This window comes from Meleagris gallopavo, chromosome 1 (assembly GCF_905368555.1).
Source record: "Meleagris gallopavo chromosome 1, MGAL_WU_HG_1.1, whole genome shotgun sequence".
In the NCBI taxonomy this organism is placed as follows: domain Eukaryota; kingdom Metazoa; phylum Chordata; class Aves; order Galliformes; family Phasianidae; genus Meleagris; species Meleagris gallopavo.
In genome coordinates, this window is record NC_139404.1 from 106526226 (window position 1) to 106549041 (window position 22816).

Here is a 22816-nt window from a genome sequence, read left to right on the forward strand (position 1 = left end):
ATGAAAGGCAGGTCTCCTTCTATGACTGAGTGACCAGACTGGTAGATGAGGGAAGGGCTATTGATGTAGTCTACCTAGACTTCAGCAAAGCCTTTGACATGGTATCTCACAGTGTTCTCCTGGGGAAACTGGCTGCCTGTGGCCTGGACAGGTATACCCTTTTTTGGGTAAGGAACTGGCTAGAGGTCCATGCCCACCAGGTAGTGGTTAATGGAGTTAAGTCCAGCTGCGACCTGTTACAAGTGGTGTCCCCCAGGGGTTGTTACTGGGGCCCATCTTGTTTAATATCTTTATTGATGACCTAGATGAGGGGATTGAGTGTACCTTCAGTAAGTTTGCAGATGACACCAAGTTGGGAGGTGACATTGATCTGCCTGAGGGTAGGGAGGCCCTTCAGAGGGATTTAGATAAGCTGGATTGCTGGGCTGAGGTGATGGGATGAGGTTCAACAAGGCCAAGTGTCGGGTCTTACATTTTAGCCACAACAACCCCATGCAGCGCTATAGGCTTGGGGACGAGTGGCTGGATGATTGTGAAGAGGAAAGGGACCTGGGGGTGTTGGTTGATGCTCGGCTAAACGTGAGCTGACAGTGTGCCCAGGTGGCCAAGAGGGCCAACGGCATCCTGGCCTGCATTAGAAATAGCATGGCCAGCAGGAGCAGGGAGGTGATCATCCCCTTGTACTCAGCACTGGTGAGACCACACCTCAAGTATTGTGCTCAGTTTTGGGCCCCTCATTACAAGAAAGACATTGAGACCCTGGAGCGTATCCAGAGAAGGGCAACGAAACTGGTGAGGGGTCTGGAGACAAGGCTTATGAGGAGCGGCTGAGGGAGCTGGGATTGTTCAGTCTGGAGAAGAGGAGGCTGAGGGGAGACCTCATTGCACTCTACAGCTTCCTGAAGGGAGGTTGTAGTGAAGAGGGTTTGGCCTCTTTTCCCAGGCAACAAACAGGACCCAGGGAAATGGCCACAACTTGTACCAGAGGAGGTTTAGGTTGGACATGAGGAAAAACTTTTTCTCTCAGAGAGTGGTCAGGCACTGGAAGGGCCTGCCAAGGGACATGGTAGAGTCGCTGTCGCTGGCAGCGTTCAAGAGGCGCCTGGATGAGGAGCTACGAGATACGGTTTAGTTAAGATGGAAAGCATGGAAGAAGAGACACCAAAGAAGTTTATGATAACTGTCACTGCAAGAGTGGGAAAGGGGTGATGATGCTGGTGACCAGTTTTGGCAAGGCAGTTTCACTGCCATGGTTACTGCTTGCCAGCCCATGTCCAATGAGCAAGGCAGACTGCATGTCACAAATGTGTGATGCCTCTGTCATGTCTAGCAGTCTGCTCCCAGAGGACATTCCTTACTTTGCCTCTACCTCGACCAGCAAAGTAAAACTCCAAGAAGCACTCCCCACTTCAGTGCTTTCTCAAGTAATAAAATTGCAAAATAATGAGTGCTGACATCAGGTGGAGGCTGTTGGTTTACAGCTATTGCCTAGCTTAAAAAGAAGTTGCATTTTACTGCCCTTACAGGCTTAAACAATGCTGAAGGAAACAAAAAATACATTTCATATTCTAAAGGAAAATTCCCTACATTAGATGGATTTGTTCCATTATTCTGACTGACTTGGCTTATTCCATGGAGAGGGATTGCGCATATTACATTGTGGAATATTTATTGTAAAAACTTTCATCATAGCTTCACTCTATCTATGAAAGATGGTGGTCTCACATATTAAATGCCATTCTGCTCTGCCCTTCTGGGAAGTAATATTGATTTGCTTTTAGTTACCGCAGTTCAATAAAAGCAAGGATATGCAATTTCAAAAATAGTTAGTGAAATATAAATTTAAGTTTTCCATTTCCATTCCCTGTCATGTTTCAAACATTGCAAAAGAACATCTTCAGCCTCTCATGGATTGTAGGTAAGTTAATATATACTATGGCCTTTGTTTCATGGCTTAGTGGACATGTTTATGCAGAGAGTTGCACTGTGGCCGAGAGAATCTTTCTCTCTTCCCATATATCTGCACTAGAAGCTTAGACTAGAGTAACTGGCTGCAGTATAGCCAACATTCCCAGCTCAGTGGTTTGCTTCCCTGTAGTATGACAATTGTAGCCAATTAAAGCACACTAGGCATCTGAGCATTTCTTCAAATTTTGCTTTGGTGTAAGTGAGGAAGAAAATCTCCTTAGTAATGAATTCTTGATATATGAATATATGTGCTCTATTTGATATTACTGTCAATGTGTACTCCTGTACTGTCATTACTTTCATGCATGCCAACACTTAAGAAAAAATTCTTTAGGAAAAATTTCTGTACTGTGAGGGTGGTCAAACATTTGAATAGGCTTCCTAGAGAGAAGGCTGATGGCCCAAGCTTGTCAGTGTTCAAGAGGCAATTGAATAATAACCTCATTAATATGCTTTAATTTTTGGTTAGCCCTGAAGAGCTCAGGTAGTTGGACTACATAATCTCTGAATGTCCCTTCCAACTACTTTAAAATATTCTAATAGTTACATTATATATATTTCAGCAGGCATATAGAATAGTTGGCGTTACATTTTAGCTGACCTTATACTGACATTTCATTTTAAATGATTCCTCATATTCTCCATCAATAAAATTCTGCTCAAGAGTAATGAAGTTTTTGGCCAAGGTATCAGTACAGAGCAAATTTCTCTTGATAGCTTCTTAGAAGCTAAAGAAAAGGCCTTCAGCTCTTTCTGAAATTTGCAATATTTAAATGAATACATGTACTTTTTATACGAATAAAGCATAAGGCAATACTTGTGAAGAATGAGAAAATAACTGAATGCAAACACTCAATTGTCAATCTGACAGAAGCTTGCAGGCAGATTTAACTGCAAGTGTGTTAATTGTTTCAACCAAAGCAAAACATCTACCATAGCAGAAAATGCTGATAGCTGAGTCAGAATGATCTGCAAATTACTATATAACATAATTCATAATTGTAGAATATGTATATCATATAATTAATTAATTTGGAAGGACAACATTTTTATTAATGCACATTAATACTAATGTTTTATTATTACAAAAAACACATATCAATGCAATACCATCACATAACAATTAATAGCTGTGATAATAATTCTGACAAATTCTTACCTTGTACCTGCAAGTTCAAAATTATTTCATCTGATCCCCAGTTGTTACTGGCCACGCAGCTGTAGTATCCGGAGTCTTCTGCTTTCACAGTACGAATGACAAAACTGCCATTGCTAAAGATGCTTCTTCTCCCATCAATCATCACTAGACTGGGTGTCCCGTTACTACCTCACAGGAAACAAAGTGCATACATTAAAGAAGTTACAATCAAGGATACTCACAATTGGATTTTTTTTTTAAGAAGCTAAGAATGGAAAGAAAGAAAATGGAGTGTGGGGGTGGGGAAGTGGTGCTCGTTATTAAAGACAGTAAAGAAATATATTTTGCTGGGTAACACCTGCCATTTGAAGAACACGCATATCCTAGCCCAAGTTTGAGTGAAATTGAGGAATCACTCCTTAACTATCAACTCTTTCATAAAAATGAAGAATAAAAGTTCCTTTCTACAAGGTCTATCCTTATAAAATAATAGTTACACGCATCAATGAATAGCATACATTATCACTGCTTACACAGTGCTTAGATGAAAATAATAGATGAAAATTAGTGTCCATGTCTTTTTCCATGTCTGACTATCAGACTGTGAAACTACATATCAAAACAGACTAAGGGGAAACACGGTATATGCAAGACACGTGCTTACAGACTGCACTCCAAAAGGTTATTTAAATACATCAAACATTTTGCTTTTTCAGCTTAATTCTGTGGCTCTCAAGTTAAAACAGAAAGGTCTCTGCAATTTAACATTTTGGATATTTACTTTTCTTCCTTTTTAATGCTTTCTTATTACCACAGGCAATTAGCTTTAGTACATGGAATTTTTAAATTCTTCCTCTGCTGTGATCTCGTGTGGTCCCCACAAATGACCCTTCTCCTTCCAAATGCAGTCATTTAAGATCACCATCTTCACCATCATCTGGATTTTAAGGAAATGGGATTTACTTGAGCTATACATTTAGTTGCTGGTTACCTATCCTTCATCCATTTGACTGTTGGAGCTGGATCTCCAACAGCTTTGCAAGGGAGGACAATATCCTTCATCCAGGGAGTTGTCACTGTGCCGCTGAACGTCAAAATCCTGGCAGGAGCTGAGTATGAGAGAGTGAGAAAGACTGAAATGAGATACAGCTTTTGAAGGGAAACAGATATCCAGAACTAAACACTGGAAAACAAAACAATCTCTTTCAAAGCAAAATTTTTAGGAACCTAACTCCATTTAACTCATATCAGCTATCCCAGAACAAGTAAAAAGACAAACAACTAGAAGAGAGATGAAAAGGGAGAGTGAAAGAGTCCTGATGGAGTGAAAAGATCATCCTTACGTGTTTCATAGTCAACGTTATGGATAAAAATTATGTGGAAGACATGCTTCTCTCCAGAAACTTCCAGAAAAAGTGTCCACAATAGACAGATATCTTACAAAAGCTAAATGAGTAATACATAACTTTTGTTATAATAAGTCTTGATGTCACTTAAACTACTAGAAAACTAATACTTATACACTTGAAGATAAAAATGCAGGTAGTCTCAGTTTTTCAGCCAGGTTTCGGTTATTGGGATTAGTTCTTAATTTCTAATCTGTACTTTCATTGGCTCAGGAATTATCTTTGTTTTAACTTGTTTTAACTTGTTTTTCACTTAAAACAGGTAATTTCTAAGGAGTTCTTGTAATCTTAATTTTCTTGTTATCTTTGCTGGTTTATTTTGGTGATTCTGGTTACCTACTATAAGCATACTTCTCTTAACTCTGTACATAAATCATGGAGTATGTGAGGCTCTTCAGCAGTGCGCTCTGCTGTTTCCAGGCCAAACTGGTACTTACATCAATATCAGGTATACCATCCTAGGTGAGGTGATTTATGTAATCTTACATAATCTAGTACATACTATGCCTAGGCACAGGGTGGTGTTGGTAAACGTCTAAAAGTGCAGATAATTTCACTTTCCAGCTATAAACTGGGAGAGCATGGCAATCACACTGTTCAGTGGGGTGGTATGATTCTATAGAAAGGATTCAGATTGCACTGGTGTTTTTTTCCAGGTCAGTTAAAGGTAAGATGGCTCATTGCCATCACTTTGGTCAGGGAGTGGAGCCAGCAAGGAGTGTTCAGCCTTTTTTGCAATGACAAATTGGAACCATTCTTGCAGATAGGAATTACGAGAAGTGAACGTGCTGCAAAATACCGGATTGAATGCATAGAGAAGCTTCAGGTGGCTTTAAAAAAATCATTCAAGTGTGTAGATATGATTTCAGAACAATATCAACAACCATACTCTCTGTTGTTGTTTTAAAAGCAAACAAACAAACAAAATTGGAGTCTAGTAAGTTTATATTGGGCTTAAAAGAGAACCCCAAATTAACATTTACGTATATTATCTGTCAGGCATCTCAGTAGAGGCTGTGCTATGAAAGAACACTGACTTCAAATGCAGAAATAAGAGTAGCTTCTCCTAAGAAAATGTTCTGCAGAAGAACTCATGGAAAAATTTGGAGCTAATTGTATATTTTTAGCTTAAGACCTTAAGATTGAAGGAGTTAAACACATGTCAACACGTCAGCAATAGAAGGTTATCTCCTTTGCTTTCTGAGAAAGCAGAGATTCAACCAAAGTGCCTGGAAGTTCTTTTCTATTTATTGTGAAAACTCAATTTCTTTTTAAATAACAAATCCTACTGAAAATTCTATTGTAATGTATTCCCCTTGGGCTAGAGAATTCAAAGCAATTTTTTTTAAAGATGAAATTTTCTCATGAACTCTAAGAGGGATAGGCTTGTTACAAGAGCTATGAAATTAGACAAAATAAACCTTACCGTAGTAACATATTAGTATACTGCAACGAGTTTATCTGAAGTCCATAAACATGAACAGACTCTTAAGTCAGTTCTATTCATGCTATATTTAGCTAAATATATCATCAATATGTCACTTCTGCATAATATACAGAAATGCTAGAGTTATGTTAGTTTCAGTGTGCTTTATTACTCTAGAATGACTCTTGATAGAAATAAATTGCTTTTTGGTCTTTATATATACACATTTAAAGACATATACTGAATATGCATAAATGAAATACTGTATTTTTAATCCTGATCTCTACTTCAATCATGCACATTGATCAGAACTTGCATTTCATAATCCATTTTGCACCAATTAGAAAAAACATGAAAATGAGAGCCACGAACAAATAAAATTGGGACATTTGATCTCAATGGATTGTTATCCTCTACTAATAATATATATATGTTTAAAAATCATATAAAAAAGAGCAGGCCTTGAAGAGTGAAGGGAAATTACTTCAGTGGGATGCAGTGGGACTTGAGATACTCATCAAATGAAATGATTTCATAGATTACATGACCAATTTGGATGATTTTGCCTACATTCTCTTCAATTTTCCACGAGATTTTTCTCTGGTCACAATCTTAACTGAAACAGTAAGAAGCAGCTCTTTTAAAGATTTAAGATAATGAAGTCCAGGATAGGTAATGGCACAATGACACTTTCCCAACAGCCAAATACTGACATGCTCACTCCTGGCAAAACAGCAGCTGAACAGCCCTGGCTCCCTCCTGGCAGCTTGTGGTTGACCTCTGCAGGAAAGAGCTGTTGCCATGAGGTGGAGGCACACCAAAGTAATGCTAAGGTTGTAGATAGTCATTAAGTCTGATGGTACAGACATGTTTTCCACTGTGGCTCTCCTTAGGCTTTTTCTTTTAGAAAAGATTTATGAAGACCTATACTGCCACAAGCCATGGGCTAATTAACTAGTTATTGAAACTAAAAAATGCTCAGTCTACCTGGAGACTGCAGATACAGTGAGAAATGCTGAAATTAGTGTTAGAACACTTGTTTGTCTTCAGTGATCCAGGTTTGTATTGCAGGAGATGTCTAGTGGTACTCATGTCATCTTCAAAAAGCAGCAGAAGACACTGTCAGCTATGACTATCTACAAAATACATCTATAAACATCTGGACTGTTTCTAGCAGCTGCAGTGCTTTCAGAAAAATGGTGGTCAGAAACTCAAATTCCTGTTCCATGCAAACATTCTCTCTGCACCGTGAAATCTGAATTCTCATTTAAAATGAACAATTAATCCTTTTCTCCCTATCTCCCCACATCTCTAGTGTTTCTTAAAATATACACTTATTTCCAACTGCTGCCAGTTACTTTAGGACAAAGCATTTATACCACAGATATCCTGCTGAAGCCTTCAGCATGGTTTGGCACATTATTACCAAACTTGCTGTGATACTCATTTATTTTTTATAGTTATCTTAACAGCGAATACTTGATAAAATCGTAGGTTTTGTACCAGATATCCCAAGCACATTTATGTTGTAGTTCCTACTTTTTGTATCTCATGTGTTTCATTGTATTGTGATGTGAACAAGCAACACAAACTTCACAGTACAACTTGGCAGTAGGATCACAGACCATAACTCAGAAGTGCACATTATAAAAGCACATAGGACTATTTATGTGAAAGTATCCACAGCTTCTTATGTAGTATCCATTTCTTTCATACACTGAGTACTTTTAATGAGGTGGCAAAACAGCATGAAAATTCTTAACTCCAATTTTCTTTATAGCTTAACTCCTAATAATGTTCTGAGACTGCTAACAAGTTCACAAAAACAGAGAACTAGAAACAAAATAAATATCTAGTGCAGTTCATCTGGCAGCAGTAGGTTTGAAATGCTAAGAGGTATTCATGAGGTTAAAATACCTTGACTCTCACAGACCTTTCCATTTTGAGCTAAGAGAGTTTTACACAGCGTGCAGGCAATTCAGCTGCTGGACTTGTCTCATTTTTAACAAAGAAACTCAAATGCCTACCAAATACCTACCAGCATCACAGTAGATGGCATGGCATTGGATTATGACCATGTCTGTTCCTATTTATTGCAAATTAGCCAGTCATTAATTGAAGATAAAGATGTACCTTCACTGAACTCTGCACTCTTTCATGCTAATGAGGTTTTCTCAGTGTTTATTTGTTTAAATTATGAATCCAATTACCTACATTTATCGTCATGGAAAAAGAAACAACCAGAATTTTTTTGCAAGAAGCCCTAGTGTTCTTTATTTTATTATATTTTATTTTTTCTCTAGAGAACAAAACACAATTTTAAAGGTAAACTGCATAGGGAAAAATGGAAGGTCACTGCAGCTCAGCTTCATCCAAATAAAAGAGCAGTCAGTGAATGCCATGGGTCAGGAGTTTCTTTTACTTACTTTCTCACAGAAGAATATACCGTGTGTTCCAGTATGCTGAATCTTTAAAGAAACAGAGTGATAATGTGTATGTAGTATCATTTCTGGTTATATATTAGAAAAAATTCTCCTCAGAAAGAGCGGTGAGGCAGTGGCACAGGCTGCCCAGGGAAGTGGTGCAGTCACTGTCCCCAGAAGTGTTCAAGAACCGTGTGGATGTGCCACTGAGGGATGTGGGCAGTGGGTGTGGTGGGGGTGGGTTGGGGTTGAACTCGATGATCTTAGAGGTCTTTTACAACCTTAATCATTCTATGGCTCTATGACACTGTTAGTGGGCATTGAAGTGATTCAGTGATTCTGTTATGAGTTGATGGTTGGACTAAATAAGCTTAGTTGTCTTTTCCAACCTTCATGATTCCGTGGTTCTGTGATTCTACGTCAGTCCCAGAGGTACTTTAAAAATATTGAATACAGAATGCAACACAGACTAGGAGGTATGTCTGTTCAATGCTAATGCTCAGCCTACAAGAACAGATGAAATTCAACACTGAAGTCAGAGTTCTCCCCAAAGGATCAGAATGCCATAGGTCTGGTTCTGTTATTATCAAGTTGCTGGCAAATGCCACTCACCATCAGACATGGGCAGGAAACAAGAGGAACAAGGCACTTGCAAGGTTTTCCTTCTTACAGATACATTTAATAGACTAAAAATGCAACTTGCAAGCCAGGAAGGAAGAATAATTTGGAGGGACATGGTCTGTTTATGTGAAGACTGAACTTTCATCTCTGTGGTTACTTTTCATTTGTTGGGGTTGGTTGTGCTTACTTTTGTCAGTTAATTACAGAGAATAACAGTCTGTTCCGAGATACGGAGGCGTAAAAGGAAGAATTGTTGACATGAATTAAACTTTCACTTAAATTGGACTAGCCATTTCACATCAATCCCCTAACAAGACTTTCTCATTGTTCTCAGAGGGGCTCTTAAGAGGGGTTATAATTAAGCTGACATAATTCAATTCCAGGTAAACTTTCATGAGCTGTCATGGTGGTGTCATTACTTGGACAGTTAATGTGAAATAAACTGGGAAAAAACAAAGCTAACAACTTCACAATAATCACCTGTCAGATATTCATGTTGTATAGCAACCCTCTGCACTCCTTTTAGCAAAATCAGGCTATAACTGCCTGATTAGGTTAGGTACATGCAGATCAGTTTGTAGTGCATCTATTTTTGGCAAATCGAGAACTGTCACATGCTACATTTCCTCATAACCAGATCAGCTCATCTTGGTACCTACAAAGTCTGCAGTGTTTTGCATTTATCTTGTCTGAATGCCTCCTCCTCTTTTAAATAGAAATCGAAATACAAAACTTGCAGTGCATTACATGCAGGGTTCCTTGAAAAGACCCAGGTTTGTCTATGTCCCTATTATATTAGTATTGCACAGTATTACTGGTTAATCGTCTTTGCTCTTATTCAGGCTTTAATGTTTTACTTCTATTTTTGTTGATTTTTTATTCAGTATTACACATTCATTACCATCTAGTAACAGATGGCCTCAAAGGAGGAACATGTTGAAACCTTTGGCCCATTTCTCTGAGGTGTTCTTCCAATGTTCTTTATGTTCCACCACTTAAGATTTCAGCTGTGGTCTCACAAGTGTTCAATATACTGTATGCAATTGCGCTACAAGGAAAACCTCCAAATTTTTTCAGATCTCCTGGACTTTTATAGCCTTCAGCCATGCAACAGGTCCCTTAATACTGCATAGCTTCTTTTCAGAAAAGATTTTCTGAAAGAAGATACAAAAACTGCTGAATGTCAAAAGAAGCAGGAAGTAAAAGTGAGTTTGCAGCTGACAACCTGTCAGCAATGGCCTAGGGAGCAAACATTTACCTGTTTGTTCCAAATCTTACCTCTTTACCCTGCTAGACACTCCCCACATTACCACTGATTAATCTTTCATTGTTTTCTACAGTAGAAACTCTGTAGTTACTACAGTTGAGAAATGTTGAAAATGTCCATCCAATATAAAAACAACTTTGGCCTAGAGAATTGGCAGAGGACATGTGAGTTCCCATCACAAGTCTGAGGAACTCTGCTTGTGACTTCTGTGAACTGAATACTATTTCATGTGTTTAAATAGTACCGTCCAACCACTATTAATGGTATTCATGACAATAGTTCTGATAGTTAATTTGCCATCATCAAATTGGTTAACTACCACTTGAGTGGGTAGAAACAGCAATTTTTCCTATGGTAATAGCACATTCTTTTCCAGGCAGTAACTACTTTCATGTTTGTGGCATTTGTTTGAAGTTCTGTTATGTAGGTAGGTATCTTCATAAAGCACTAGACATCTTATTTTACATTATTACATCATTAGCCATATGATGAAGCATTAGCAGTCTTGCAAAACTCTAAAATTGATGCATATACTTTTGAAGCGCTAAGATCTGTGCACTGCACTGTTGATACTGCTAAATACTGTCAAATTACCAATTTGAATGGGAAAAAAATAGAAGACCAGTCTGAAGATCCAGGTGGAGACTGACTACTAATTGGACTCTTCTCACTTTGCTATGTAAAAATTTCGGTTTCTATTTCTAAGCTAAGGTGCTTGAGTGTTGCATGTATCAGGCCTCACAGTACAGGTAAGGCAGAATACACGAGCCCAAGTAATATCTTTTTTTAGAAAAAATGCAATAATTGAGGCACGTTATCCCCTCTTTAAATCTGAAATAGAAGCAGCAAAAATCAAAGCTAATGCAAGTTGAGAACAATTGTTCAGAATTTAGGTATGATAATCAGGCCACTTGATATAGAAGATAGTATCTGTGGAGTACACAAGAGATGTTAGTAAGGAGAAGGATCATAAAGAGGTTATCTTGTGTGACAAAAAAAAAAAAAAGAGACACATTCTGAAAGTGGAGAGAAAACTCTTCAAGCTCTCTGTACTCAACAAAAGTATAAAAGAGTTGCTTCAAAAAGCAATTTATTTCCTTCTAAGGTAGGTGGGATGAATTACTCCCTAGAGGAGCACATCATTCTTCCTCTCTGTGCTGACTACAGCAAAACCTTGTGTAATTAGCTGAGAGTTGTCATCTAACTTTTGGAGAAAACTGCAAAGAACCTGAAGTTACTCCTCACAAATCCCACTCTCAGTAAGCAATGAGGCATAAAGAAGCCACGTGCCAATTATAGCAGTAATTAGCATTGGAAAGTTCTGGATTGCTTTAAAAAGCACTGTCATCATACCTTTTGCTAGTGGCTCTACAGTGATAATCTCGCTGCTGTTGCCTCTTCCTGCAGCAGTCACTGCTACCACCCAGACGCTGTACTGGCGATTCCGACTCAGGTTGGGGATTCTGTAGGAAAATGAGTCGGGAGAGGCTTCAAACTCGCTGATTACCTGTGATGGAAGAGATAAATGTTTCCAAACTAAAATAAACAGTATTTGGTGAAAGTCTGCTGAGCTGAGTGCTACAAAGCCTGTTACTTCGTGGTAATTGGAATGACTATCAATTGCTTGAAGCAGATGGCAGATGGCAATAAACAGAGAAGACACAATAAGTCATTGCAATCAATTTATATTCAGGGAATTTGGGTCTATATTGTATTTTCAAATTGTTGTTATTTAGGTTGGGATTTTTACAGATTTCTCAATGGGATACAGAGTTTGTGCACCTCAGCCTATGCTCCACAGTTGCTCTACTCCTTCAGTAGAAGAGAAAGGTAACTTCATCTACCCTGAGCAGCATTGCATCACTGTAGCCATTTTTATTTCTGACATGGGTTTTGCGATTCTTGTTTGTGAAAACAGAGGGGTTACTAGCCATCAGAAGATTAAGTGAAAAAAGATTCACTTTCCTATGCCACAGTAAGCATGGCAATAGCTATACAACACCAGGCTAAAAATAATTAGAGTGTTAATGACAAGGAAAAGAAATTTTCACTAGGAATCTGCATTAAAAATAATGCACTGACGTAATATAAACTTGATTCAGACTGACAGAAGGTGCGCACAGAGTGTCTTTGATATACAAATATCTGCTGGTGGTAAAGGCTAATTTCAACTGATTAGCATTTCAAAAGGTAGTTTGACCTGAAAGCACAGGAATACATAGTCCTTCAAAATGAATTCTAAAGAAATAAAATATTTTTCTGAGATACTGGTAAACACCTCTCCAGTGTGAAATGGCTGCCAGTTTCAGCTAATGAAGGGGTCATCGTGTTCTTGAGCTGGCATCTCCTTAGGCCAGGGGAGGGTGAAATTCATCTGATTTCCTTTTGAAATCTGTAGTCATTTATGCCAGCCTAAATCTTCACTCCCTTCAGAGACCACGCAAAAGAACATCACTTCTAAGTCAGGGTTCTTCTAGCTTATTTGGGACACATTGCAGTGGGATGAATCATGACCTAGACACACCTTTTTCTTCCCCATCCACTCTAGAAGTGTAAACATAGCTAGCTTGGGGACAGCTGTCTGTGTTGAACACAACTAAAGTAAGATGAAAAACACTCCATAGAGATAATGTGACTGTTTATTAGAATAATTGACATCCTGGCTTTCACACAAATGTGTCTCTGTTTCTGCAAGAACACAATCTGTTTCTTCCACAGAAGCTAACTTTTCTGGGGAAATTGGTTTGCTCAGACTCACAGTTACCTATCTTCAACAGAAGTCCAAATAAGGACCTCACCATACTTTCTAGCCAATCTGATTTCTCCTGTCAAAATGCCAAGTCAGTTTGTCCCATTTAGTAAGCATTTGCCTGGGTTTCCACTTCTGATATGAAGAGGTCAGTGCAGGCAGACACTTCTATTATTATGTGAAATATTACAGCAGGTTTTGAAAATCATCTGTCTTGACATTTACATGAGAATATTGGACAAATGCCTGTGGCTTGACAGGTTGGATCTTCGTGAGGTCATACATAAAAGTTAATGTATTGATCATGGCACAGGAGGCTGAGTTTTAATATTCATGAGGCAGCATTTCCTAGATTAATTTGAAAGTCAAACAGGCTAGGCTAAGTCTGGTACTCAGGCTCCACTCATTAATGCAGTCATCGAGCAAAAGCTACTTCTAAAACACCAGTAAGATGGAACATGAATACAGCAGTTAGGAACAGCAAACCATTAAAGACCTCCTTATTGCCAAAATTTCATTCCAGTGAGCATCAGTTCAGTTAAATTTACATTGTCTTTTCCTTGACACCCATGATTTATGAAGGAGGCATATTGTTGACTTAACAAGCCAGTACTAATACTGCAGATTTTCTGCTTGAAATGCCTCACTGTCAAGCTCTTCTCTGTCATGGTAGAAGCTAGGACATCATACATGTACCTTGTATACAGTTGCTAAATACAGCTTGGAGCAGAGTGTTTTGAGATTTTAGGTAAGGAATAATGAGAGATAGTAAGTGGAAAAGGAAAACCTTGAAAATACAGCACTGTGACTAAGCTCTGCTCTGAGACTTGAATAACAGCAAAAACAAAAAACAACCAATGTGGCTAGCTAGGAGAAAAGATAGAATTGTCTCAAAGCAGAGGAGTTCACTTTCCCTGGAGCTCCAAAAGCAGAAGAATCATAGAATTAGCTTCTCTATTGCATTTTTTAATACCTTGTCTTCAATTCCTTTCTTTCTCCTCCACAAACTCAGCATCATTCATACATTTGCAACTGCAGCTATTTCAAATATAAATTCAATTATTCATGGAACTAATTTATTAATTGAATCTAGAAAATAAATCTTCACTAAATAAGTAATTCTTATTTTCTTAAAACAAACTGCTAACGCAAAAGATTTTTGTTTCTAACTGATTAACATACACCTTCTGTTTCCTCAGCTAACATTCCTGGTTAAGTACTTGGAGATGCTCCAGTGACAAAAAAATCAATTTTACTTTTAACTTTTGCCTGTCATTTCAATTAGGTTAGCATGCCAGAGACTTTCATTACACAAAAAGAAAAAAAAATTGGAGCTTTGTCAGCAAAGAGAAGATTAAACAATTGAAGTAAGAAATTTTTTAAAGGAATGTCACCTTGTCATATATTGACCTTTGTATGTGCCAGTGTCTAACATTTACTGCTGCATTATTCCAAAAGCAATAACATGCTTGCTCCAGGGATTTTTTTCAGCTGCTTTTTAAAAATTTAATTTGTAGTGGAGTGATTTTTCTTCTCCTATGGCTTCAGTTCATTGTCTAAGAAGCACCAAGAAGACACAAACTCTAAAAGTCCAGCAAAGGCTGTGCAAAATAGAATGGAATCAAAGTCCTTTATCAGATTGCAGTAAATCTGTGTCTCAGACCAGGAAACAGCAAGAGTTTCTGAGAAACAGACACTGCAGGCAGCATTGTTTCATTCTGATGCAATATCACTGGTACTCCTGTTCAATGCTTTGCATGCTTTGAAACAGTATGTCATCTCCTGGCATTTCTTACTCCTTTAGAAAGCAAATAAATAAGCAACATGCCTAAAATCAGACTGTTTGTTGTATTTTTTAACCCAGGCTGGAAAATCTTCAAAACAATGTGCTAGAAAAGTATATTTTTTAACAGTTTTCAAGAAAAGAGGGATTTTCTTTTGCCAGCTTTATGTTTTATGCCACAGAACAGAACTCAATAGAGACATGAAGGAATAAAGGTAACAGGCAAGATTTACTGTGCACTGAAAGATTTTTGAGGCAAAGAAAGTCTGTATCTTGTCTACAACTATGTCTGTGCAATTTCTGATGCAAGATAGGTGCACTTAAGATCTCTGCTCTTTACAAATTGTGAGGAAACTTGGAAGTGATCTGTGAAAGCCATGTGGAGACTTAGCAGACAAGAGTGAAAAGCAAGAAAAGCAGATTTGTAGTGTGATTTGTGAAGCAAGAGAGCACATAAACTGCCTCATCATGAAAATTAAGAATACGTATCTCTACTACCTAGAATGGCCTGTGTGCTTTCTCTATAAATTTGGGTATAAAATATGAATATAGAATCATGTCTGGAAGGACCTTCAGATTTCACCCAAGGCTATGCTCCTTCTCTAAGCCAAATTTTACTACACCTGAACAGTTTTAGACAAGTGTTTGTTCAACCTGATTATGAAGACCTACAGTAAGTGAAGACTTTGCAACTCCCTAAACTGCATGAGCTGTCCTAGTGCTTAACTTATTAGAAAGCTTTCTTAAAATCTAGTTTGTTTTCTGCTGCAGTACAAGCCTCTATCTTTTTCAGTCTATTAGGAACACAGAATAGTTTATAACCTCCATCCTTCCATCAGTCTTTAATCTGCAAAAAGATTTGTCTCTCCTTTCCTCACCAGTACGCGTATCTTTTTATGGCTTAATAACACCAATGCTTTTAACATTTCCAAGAAATCAAATTTTTGGCTAATAACATGTCATTATAATTTGTACTGTCTACCATTGGTCCACAGCCTTCTCAAATAGCATACACCATCCCAGTGTATGGCATTTGGCTTTTCACAACAGGATTATAATTAATTACAGAATCACAGAATCAATGCTAGCTAAAATTCATTCTGTGATATGAAATTACCTCAAATCCTCTTGTGAAGAATCTAATGAATTGATTTCTGCCCACTACCGTTTTATTTGGTTATTCAAAGCACTCACTTATTTGTACTAATAACTACACTATATTTTATCTGGTTTTTTTTTTCCCCAGACCAATTTCCCTATTTATCAAGATATTTTGAATCTACTTCTGGCTCTTGTGTACCTGAAATCCCTCCCAGTCTTTTAAGTTCTGCAAATTTTATAGGAACACTCAATATTTCATTATCTAGATTATTAACAAAATCACTGAATTAATTGGACTTGAAAGATATCTGCACTGCTCTTCCTTGTCTTCAGTATGGAAAAACTGGTTTCATTACCTCCCATAGTGCAGTGATCAGTTTTATTTCTATCTTTATCTGAAACTGCATTTGCCTGATCAATTTTTTTTCAAGAAACATGCTCCCCATAGACTTATCTTCATTGCCAAATGGGAGAGAGCCAGGAAATGTGTTGAGCACCTCAACCCCAGTGGTCCACACTGCTTTTCAACCTGACCTCTGGCAATGGAATCACAGAAGTAATTACATTTTTAGTTCAACAAGGTCAAAATACTGAGACCTCTATCTTGCACAACAATATCATGGAATTGACTACTCTGCTCAACCTCAGACGTTCATTGCTCCTGGAAACAATGTTTCAGAGTCTCTCTGATTGATAAGTTTAGTAAAGGGGGTCAAAACAAACAGTTTCTAACTAGAGGTGAATTGGTTTAATATAAAATCCATACATTACTGTATATACAAAGATTCAGGTTCTGTGTCCCTGAACAAAGTAGACTTGTGAGTGTGCCCTTGATGAACTCCCTAAAAATGTGAAACTGCATGCAGATTTTTTTCTTGGGGTTATGACAACAAATCTGCTGACTTTTGCCTTGCTTCCTTTCACAGATGGACAGATTGTCAGAGCTGCCAGCAACAGCCAGTCCACAATTTCAGTTAGACTGGACACCATTTAGGCCATATAATAGTTTCTCCTTGGTTCTTGCTATTTGGCTCATGTTTTGAAACATGAAACATGACATCTGTTTCTCACTCAGTGTTATTGAAACTAACTGTTGTTAACAAAAGCTGTGTGCAAAACAGAATACAGCTTCTGTTTAAGTTTTTTTGTTACTTTTCTTAAATTCTGAACTGAAATGTTGGAAAATGCAGGACAGAGATTTTGGCAACAGCAAAGGAGCTAGGTCTATTAGACAGCCCACCGCCCAGACCTTCAGGTAGCTCATATCAGGAATTCTATTGCTTAGGAACAACAAAGGTACATCACATGCTTGTCCTTTTGCAGCAACCCACAGGAGCCCATGAGTCCATCTGCCTCCCCCAGGTCATGATCAGGGAACCAGGATGTGTTGTCACAGGCAGGTGATCACAGCAAGGGCAGGAGACTGACTGCTGGGCTGCTTGCTGTGTGTTACTGTCTCCTTTGATGGCCCCAGCAGGTCACCAAGTTTGTCCAGAGCATTTCAGTCAAATCACCAATTGTGTTGTGCCTTTTGGTCACAGGTCCTTTGTCCCTTGTACAGTACAGAAGGGAATATGATGAATCCATACCTGCTGAAATAAGTTGCAACTGATGCCAAGGTTTAATTGTTGGACTGTATTGATATATGTGTAGGTGAGCCTAGGTAGTGAGACTAAACCAGAGTTTTATGAAAAAGATCAATATCAAATTTGTTTTAGTAGGGCTTTGCAAGGAGACCTTTAAAAAATTGCATCAAGCAGCACAGCAGCAGAATTAATTTATACTCAGTCATGTCTCTCTTGAGTTCTGCTCCATGGCATAAAATGTAAAGTTGGTAAAGCAGTTAAAAGAATGAATGTGCTATATTTGGGAAGTGGTAACAAATCTATGAAATAACTATGAAAAAGCTGTAAACAGTACATGTGGTATATTAAAAAGGATATATTTTAAATACTATTCCAAGTAGATTTTTCAAAATAACTCCACAAAATATAGAATAGCTCTATGCTATATAAAGAACAAGAATTAATAACATAAATATCTTCATGCTGTGAAAAGTACTGTACGGGCACAGTGATAAATACTGTTTGTAGAATATAAATCAATGAACATGCATTTTAAATTCAACCTCACAGATTCTAACTCTAAATAAATTTCAATTCAAAGTAACTTTATCTGCTTAACCTTCTTCTGAGAGTAAACTTTCCCTCTCTTTTAAAGACTTCCAGCATACATTTAACTACCAAAGACTTTACGGAATAACAGATCACTTCCTGCTTATAATTATTTTTGCACTGCTTTACATGAGTTTTATTCAAGTCTTTAAAAATGAAGAGAAACCGTCTCAACAGCTCTGCATCCTACTTGTGCTGGGGACTCCAGACCTGGATGCGGTATTCCAGATGGGAGCCTCATGAGGGCAGAGCAAAGAGGGACAATCACCTGCACGATGGGCAATACAATTAGAAGCAAGTAACCAGAGATTACTGGAGAGTACTGAAGACCTTTTTCTTTTGAAGATGATCTGCAAGCTGACTGGTGGAGATACTTTACGGAACTTGTTGCCCACAGATAAGGAAGAACTGATTGAAGATGTGAAGATACACAATCACTTTCCCTGAGGCAATCAAGAGGCTAGATTTTAAGATTCTGAGAGGCATGATCCCATGGGACGTTGTCCTCGAGAATAAAGGGACTCAGGATATCTGGCTAATCTCCATGTACAACCTACTCAGAATGCAAGAATGGTCTTTTGCAAAGTATGAGAAGTCAAGTAAGACTGGCAGAAGGCCACATAATCACACTGAGCTCAAACACAAACATGATCACAGAAGAAGGTGAATGCAGGGACAGGCTACTTGGGAGGAAGATAAACACTGTCTAAGCTTGTAGGCATAGCATTAGAAAAGGAAAAGCTCTGCATAAAAGGTGGTCTGATGTTAACAATTCTGCTTTTATAAGAGTATAGGTCAGTTGATTCAGGTCAGTGATCCTTCCCATCCACTCTATACTTCACACTTTTGAGACTGCATCTAAGTACTGTGCCCTGTTTTGGGACTCCAGGAAAAAACAAACAAACATGAACATAATGGAGAAAGTACAAGACAGAGTTATCGTGGAACGGTCAGGAGTCTCGAGCACAGTCCAGAAATACACTGACAAGCTGTGCCAGCTGGGTCTGTCAGCCTTAAGAAGAGAAGGATCAGGAAAGACTTTATTGCTCTCTACATGTACCTGATTAGATGCTAGAGCCAAGCTATTCTTGAAGCAATTTCAACACGAGTAAGGCCTCTGAGCAGCCCTATGTGATTAAACTTGCTTTGAGAAGAGTGTTGGAATAGGTGAACCACAGTAGTATCTTCCAGTCAAAATTATTCTACTATTCTATAAAAATTTAAAAATGGCAATCCAGTTCCATAGAAAAGACATATAACAAAGCAACTGAAACCAAATACTGACAGAGGCAGTGTGCAGTTCTGAGAATAAGAAATGCATTAAAACATCACCAAGATGTTTTCTCAGACAGCAAGAAAGACTCCAATAAAAGTCCTATGGCATTTTAAGCCATTGGTAGATTGTATGTCTTTCATATCTGAACACCTTCTGTGCATGGTTGTCAAAACAAGCTCTGCTTTTAGCTTTTACTATCAGGAAATCAGACAGAAATTGCGAGGTCATCTTACTCTGTATCTTAATATGAGTGGAAGACAGCATCCTGAAAAAGAAAATCACTGGGAAGGAAAACAGTCTCCATTTATTACTCTTCTTTAGTGCAGTTCTACTTATATGCAGTTTCCAGGCTAGCAAGCCATGGATGCTTTGTATCACAGCAATCTTCTCTAGAACTTTTCTGTCTTCTAAATTTTATTTAATCTAATTCCACTAATTTCTCCTTATGTAGTGTACTATATCAGGCCTGGACAGAGTGATCACAATGATATGAGGACACTCAGGACAAGCACAACTGGAGGGAATGTGGCCAACATGGTACCATGAGAAGACAGTTCCTGAGAGGAGCTGAACATAGATTTTGGAAGAAGTGAGTTAAAAGTACTGCAGGAAAGCGGGCTAAGAGTTGGCACAGAGGATGACATTTTTAACCTAGATTCTGGTGTGTTTTGTTGAATTTGAAGAATGAAAAACCTATTAAGTCACTCTGTTCAGGCCAGGGCTTGAAATAGAAATCTAACTCAATTAGCACTTAGGGCTAGCTGTCAACTTGTAAATGAATATGTAAGTGCTCATATATTTGTATTTTTCTGTATTTCCAGAATAAAAAAGTTCTTCATGATAGTGCCTGTACAATAATATAGACAACATAATTAAACAGTATGACATTGGATCCTTGTTTGCCCTTTATCTTGCCTACAGAGTAGATTGCATCAGAGAATAATTTCTAATTTTCACACATTAGTCATATTTGCTGTTTGAACCCTCCCAGGCAGATACTGTAATTGGGATTCAAAATAATTAAACAGAAAATGTCTGCATCCTTCTGTGCAGAGGCATCAGTTTTAGCAGATTCTGCTCTTACAAATCAAACTGAACTGTGCAAGAGTCTGCAAATCTTCATCTGTGAATAACTCAGTGTCCTATGAAGGTAGTGCTTTGTAGTAAAAATGTGCACAGTATGGCCAACACAGTTAACTTTTGCCTTTTGGTGACTTAAATATGAAAGCAGCATTATGTACAGCAATCTCAACGATTCTGTTAGTCTAAAAACTTTGTCTGAAGCGTACTGTGTTGAAATCTCAGTATCCACAAACTGTTCATAAAATGCACTTCTGCTTAAAAACTGACTTTGCCTTTCTCTTTAAATGCAGATATTTAGCAAAGTTATTTTGCAACAAGAGTTTTGACTGAAGAAGACTTTTAAGGAAATATAGCTTCACACATCCACTACAGCACTTACAGCTTATAGTGGCAGAAGAACTGATAAAGAAAGAGGCTTTCCATTTATTCTCCTCCACAACTTTATGTAAGACTGTTTTCTCTGTCAACTACTTGTCTCTGTCAACAATGAATCATATACGATCTTCCTTGGCATATATAGACTACACCTGCCAAGGAGTACTAGCATTTAAACACCTCTGCAGCAGGTTTGTTCCACCGCAAAGCTAGTTCTAAATAATAATTAAAAAAAAATTAACAGTCATTTATTAGGTGTAAGATAGCCAAGCATTTTGTTAGAAATGAAGCTGTGGTGTCTTATATTAAATATGTTCTTCAGTCTTGCACTTATTTAGAGATGTCCAGCCTGGCTTCAGGAAACAAACAACAGAATATGATCATTGCCTTGCTCAAAACACAGAAATGATACAGAACATGAGCTCTGTAAGCCACCATTTATGTTGACCTGCAAAACAGTACTAAGTGATACAAGGACTGTCCCCATAGGTATAATTGTATATACATACACATGCACACACAACCCTTTATGCTCAGAGATAGCAATAGGATAATTATATGTACTATCAGTAATTAATGAAAACCGACTATCACTTCTATTGTGAACTACACTATACACTGATACCTTCATCACCCCATAATCAATATCACAAAAATAGAAGTAAAATTCAGTACAAGCTAAGACCAGCAAAAAAAAAAAAAAAAAAGGAAGTATTCTTGTCATCATTCGTAACATTATTTTGTTCTGAGGTACTCCAAAATTACCCATAAAATAAACAATCATGAAAAGGTAATTCTGTAGAAGACAGCATAAAAGTGGATAAAAAATGTGTAGCAGTGGATGCTTATTTTCCTGATGATGTAAACATACAAAAAAAATATTGCTAGCAAAGAAGCCTCGGGAAGAAACACTGCAGCGTTGAGTGTTGTAAGCGGCTAGCAAAGCCGGCAGCACCACCTGGTGTTCACTGCATCCCCTGAGAAGTGCTTGCTCCCTGCTCTGATCAGACCCCCAGCATGATGGAAAAATTCGCGGCCACTTTACACTTGAAGTGTATAGCCAAGAGACATTTGTTTGCATGGCTACAATTATTAAATTAATAGAGTTAGGAACCAGCAGTCCCAAAGCATGAATGAAGTGACAATCTCCAGCCCTTAGGTTCAGAAAGTGGCCAATAAGACCTGCTTACAACAGGATGTGAAAGTTCTAGCTTAATCATCAGTGGACACGTAGTTTTGTCCCATCTCTCCTCAAGTAACTGCAAAATTAGTTCACTTGCTAGTTAAAAGGAACAATTCTCCTTTTACTTAAAGATAACTGGGTTCTCTTGTGACTTGTAGAGAGAAAAAAAATACCTGATCATCAATTCAGTTTTTCTCGCTGCATTCTCAGAAAGTAATAGCATGTAAACCCAGAGTGAGCAAATACTCCTGGCACAAATCAGCTCACTCACAAGCAAATACATTGTTCACAAGCCATTATGCTCTTTCACACAAGAATACTCAAGCCAAAAAGGGAAGTAACATGAAAACACAACTCAGGTTAGGCAATTAGGTACATAAATATACATTTCCAGCCATAATAGGGCTGATCGTAGGTTTGAAACATTTTCTAAGTCACTGTTCTGCAATATATTTTGTGTACTGCAAAAGTCAATAGGTGAGAAAAAACATAACCAGCCCTCAATCACTCCCTTAGCCCCAGAATCCCCTTTTAATCTTTGTTAAAGGAAACGAAACAAATTATGAGCAGCACTGGGCACCTGCCAACACACATTTTTAGTTCTGCAGGTCAGTATAGCCCTTTTATGGTTGTGGTGTGGGACTCACCGTGGGGTAGGGGTGTGAGCAGAACACGGTGTATTTCCGGATGATGCCGTTGAGCTTGAGGGGAGGGAGCCAGGACACGAAGACGGTGGAGGCTGAAGATGCAGCTGCTTTAACGCCAGCAGGAGGACCTGGAACTGGAGAGAAAAGCTGTGTTAAGGGCGGCCCAGTGGGGCGTGTTGCTTTGATAACCATGATC

The 22816-nt window shown here is 38.2% G+C and overlaps 1 protein-coding gene across 2 annotated transcripts in view; it reads right to left on the reverse strand.

Annotated features, from left to right (window-relative positions):
- The window catches only part of DSCAM (DS cell adhesion molecule), a 441807-nt gene that overhangs the window by 50742 nt on the left and 368249 nt on the right, over window positions 1-22816 (reverse strand). For both annotated transcript variants that reach the window (XM_085208737.1, XM_085208749.1), the window contains exons 20-23: window positions 22621-22754; window positions 11603-11756; window positions 4098-4215; window positions 3128-3291 (exon numbers count right to left, since the gene is read on the reverse strand). In XM_085208737.1, the coding sequence (XP_085064863.1) occupies window positions 3128-3291; window positions 4098-4215; window positions 11603-11756; window positions 22621-22754 (570 nt within the window). The remainder of the gene's footprint in view (window positions 1-3127; window positions 3292-4097; window positions 4216-11602; window positions 11757-22620; window positions 22755-22816) is intronic.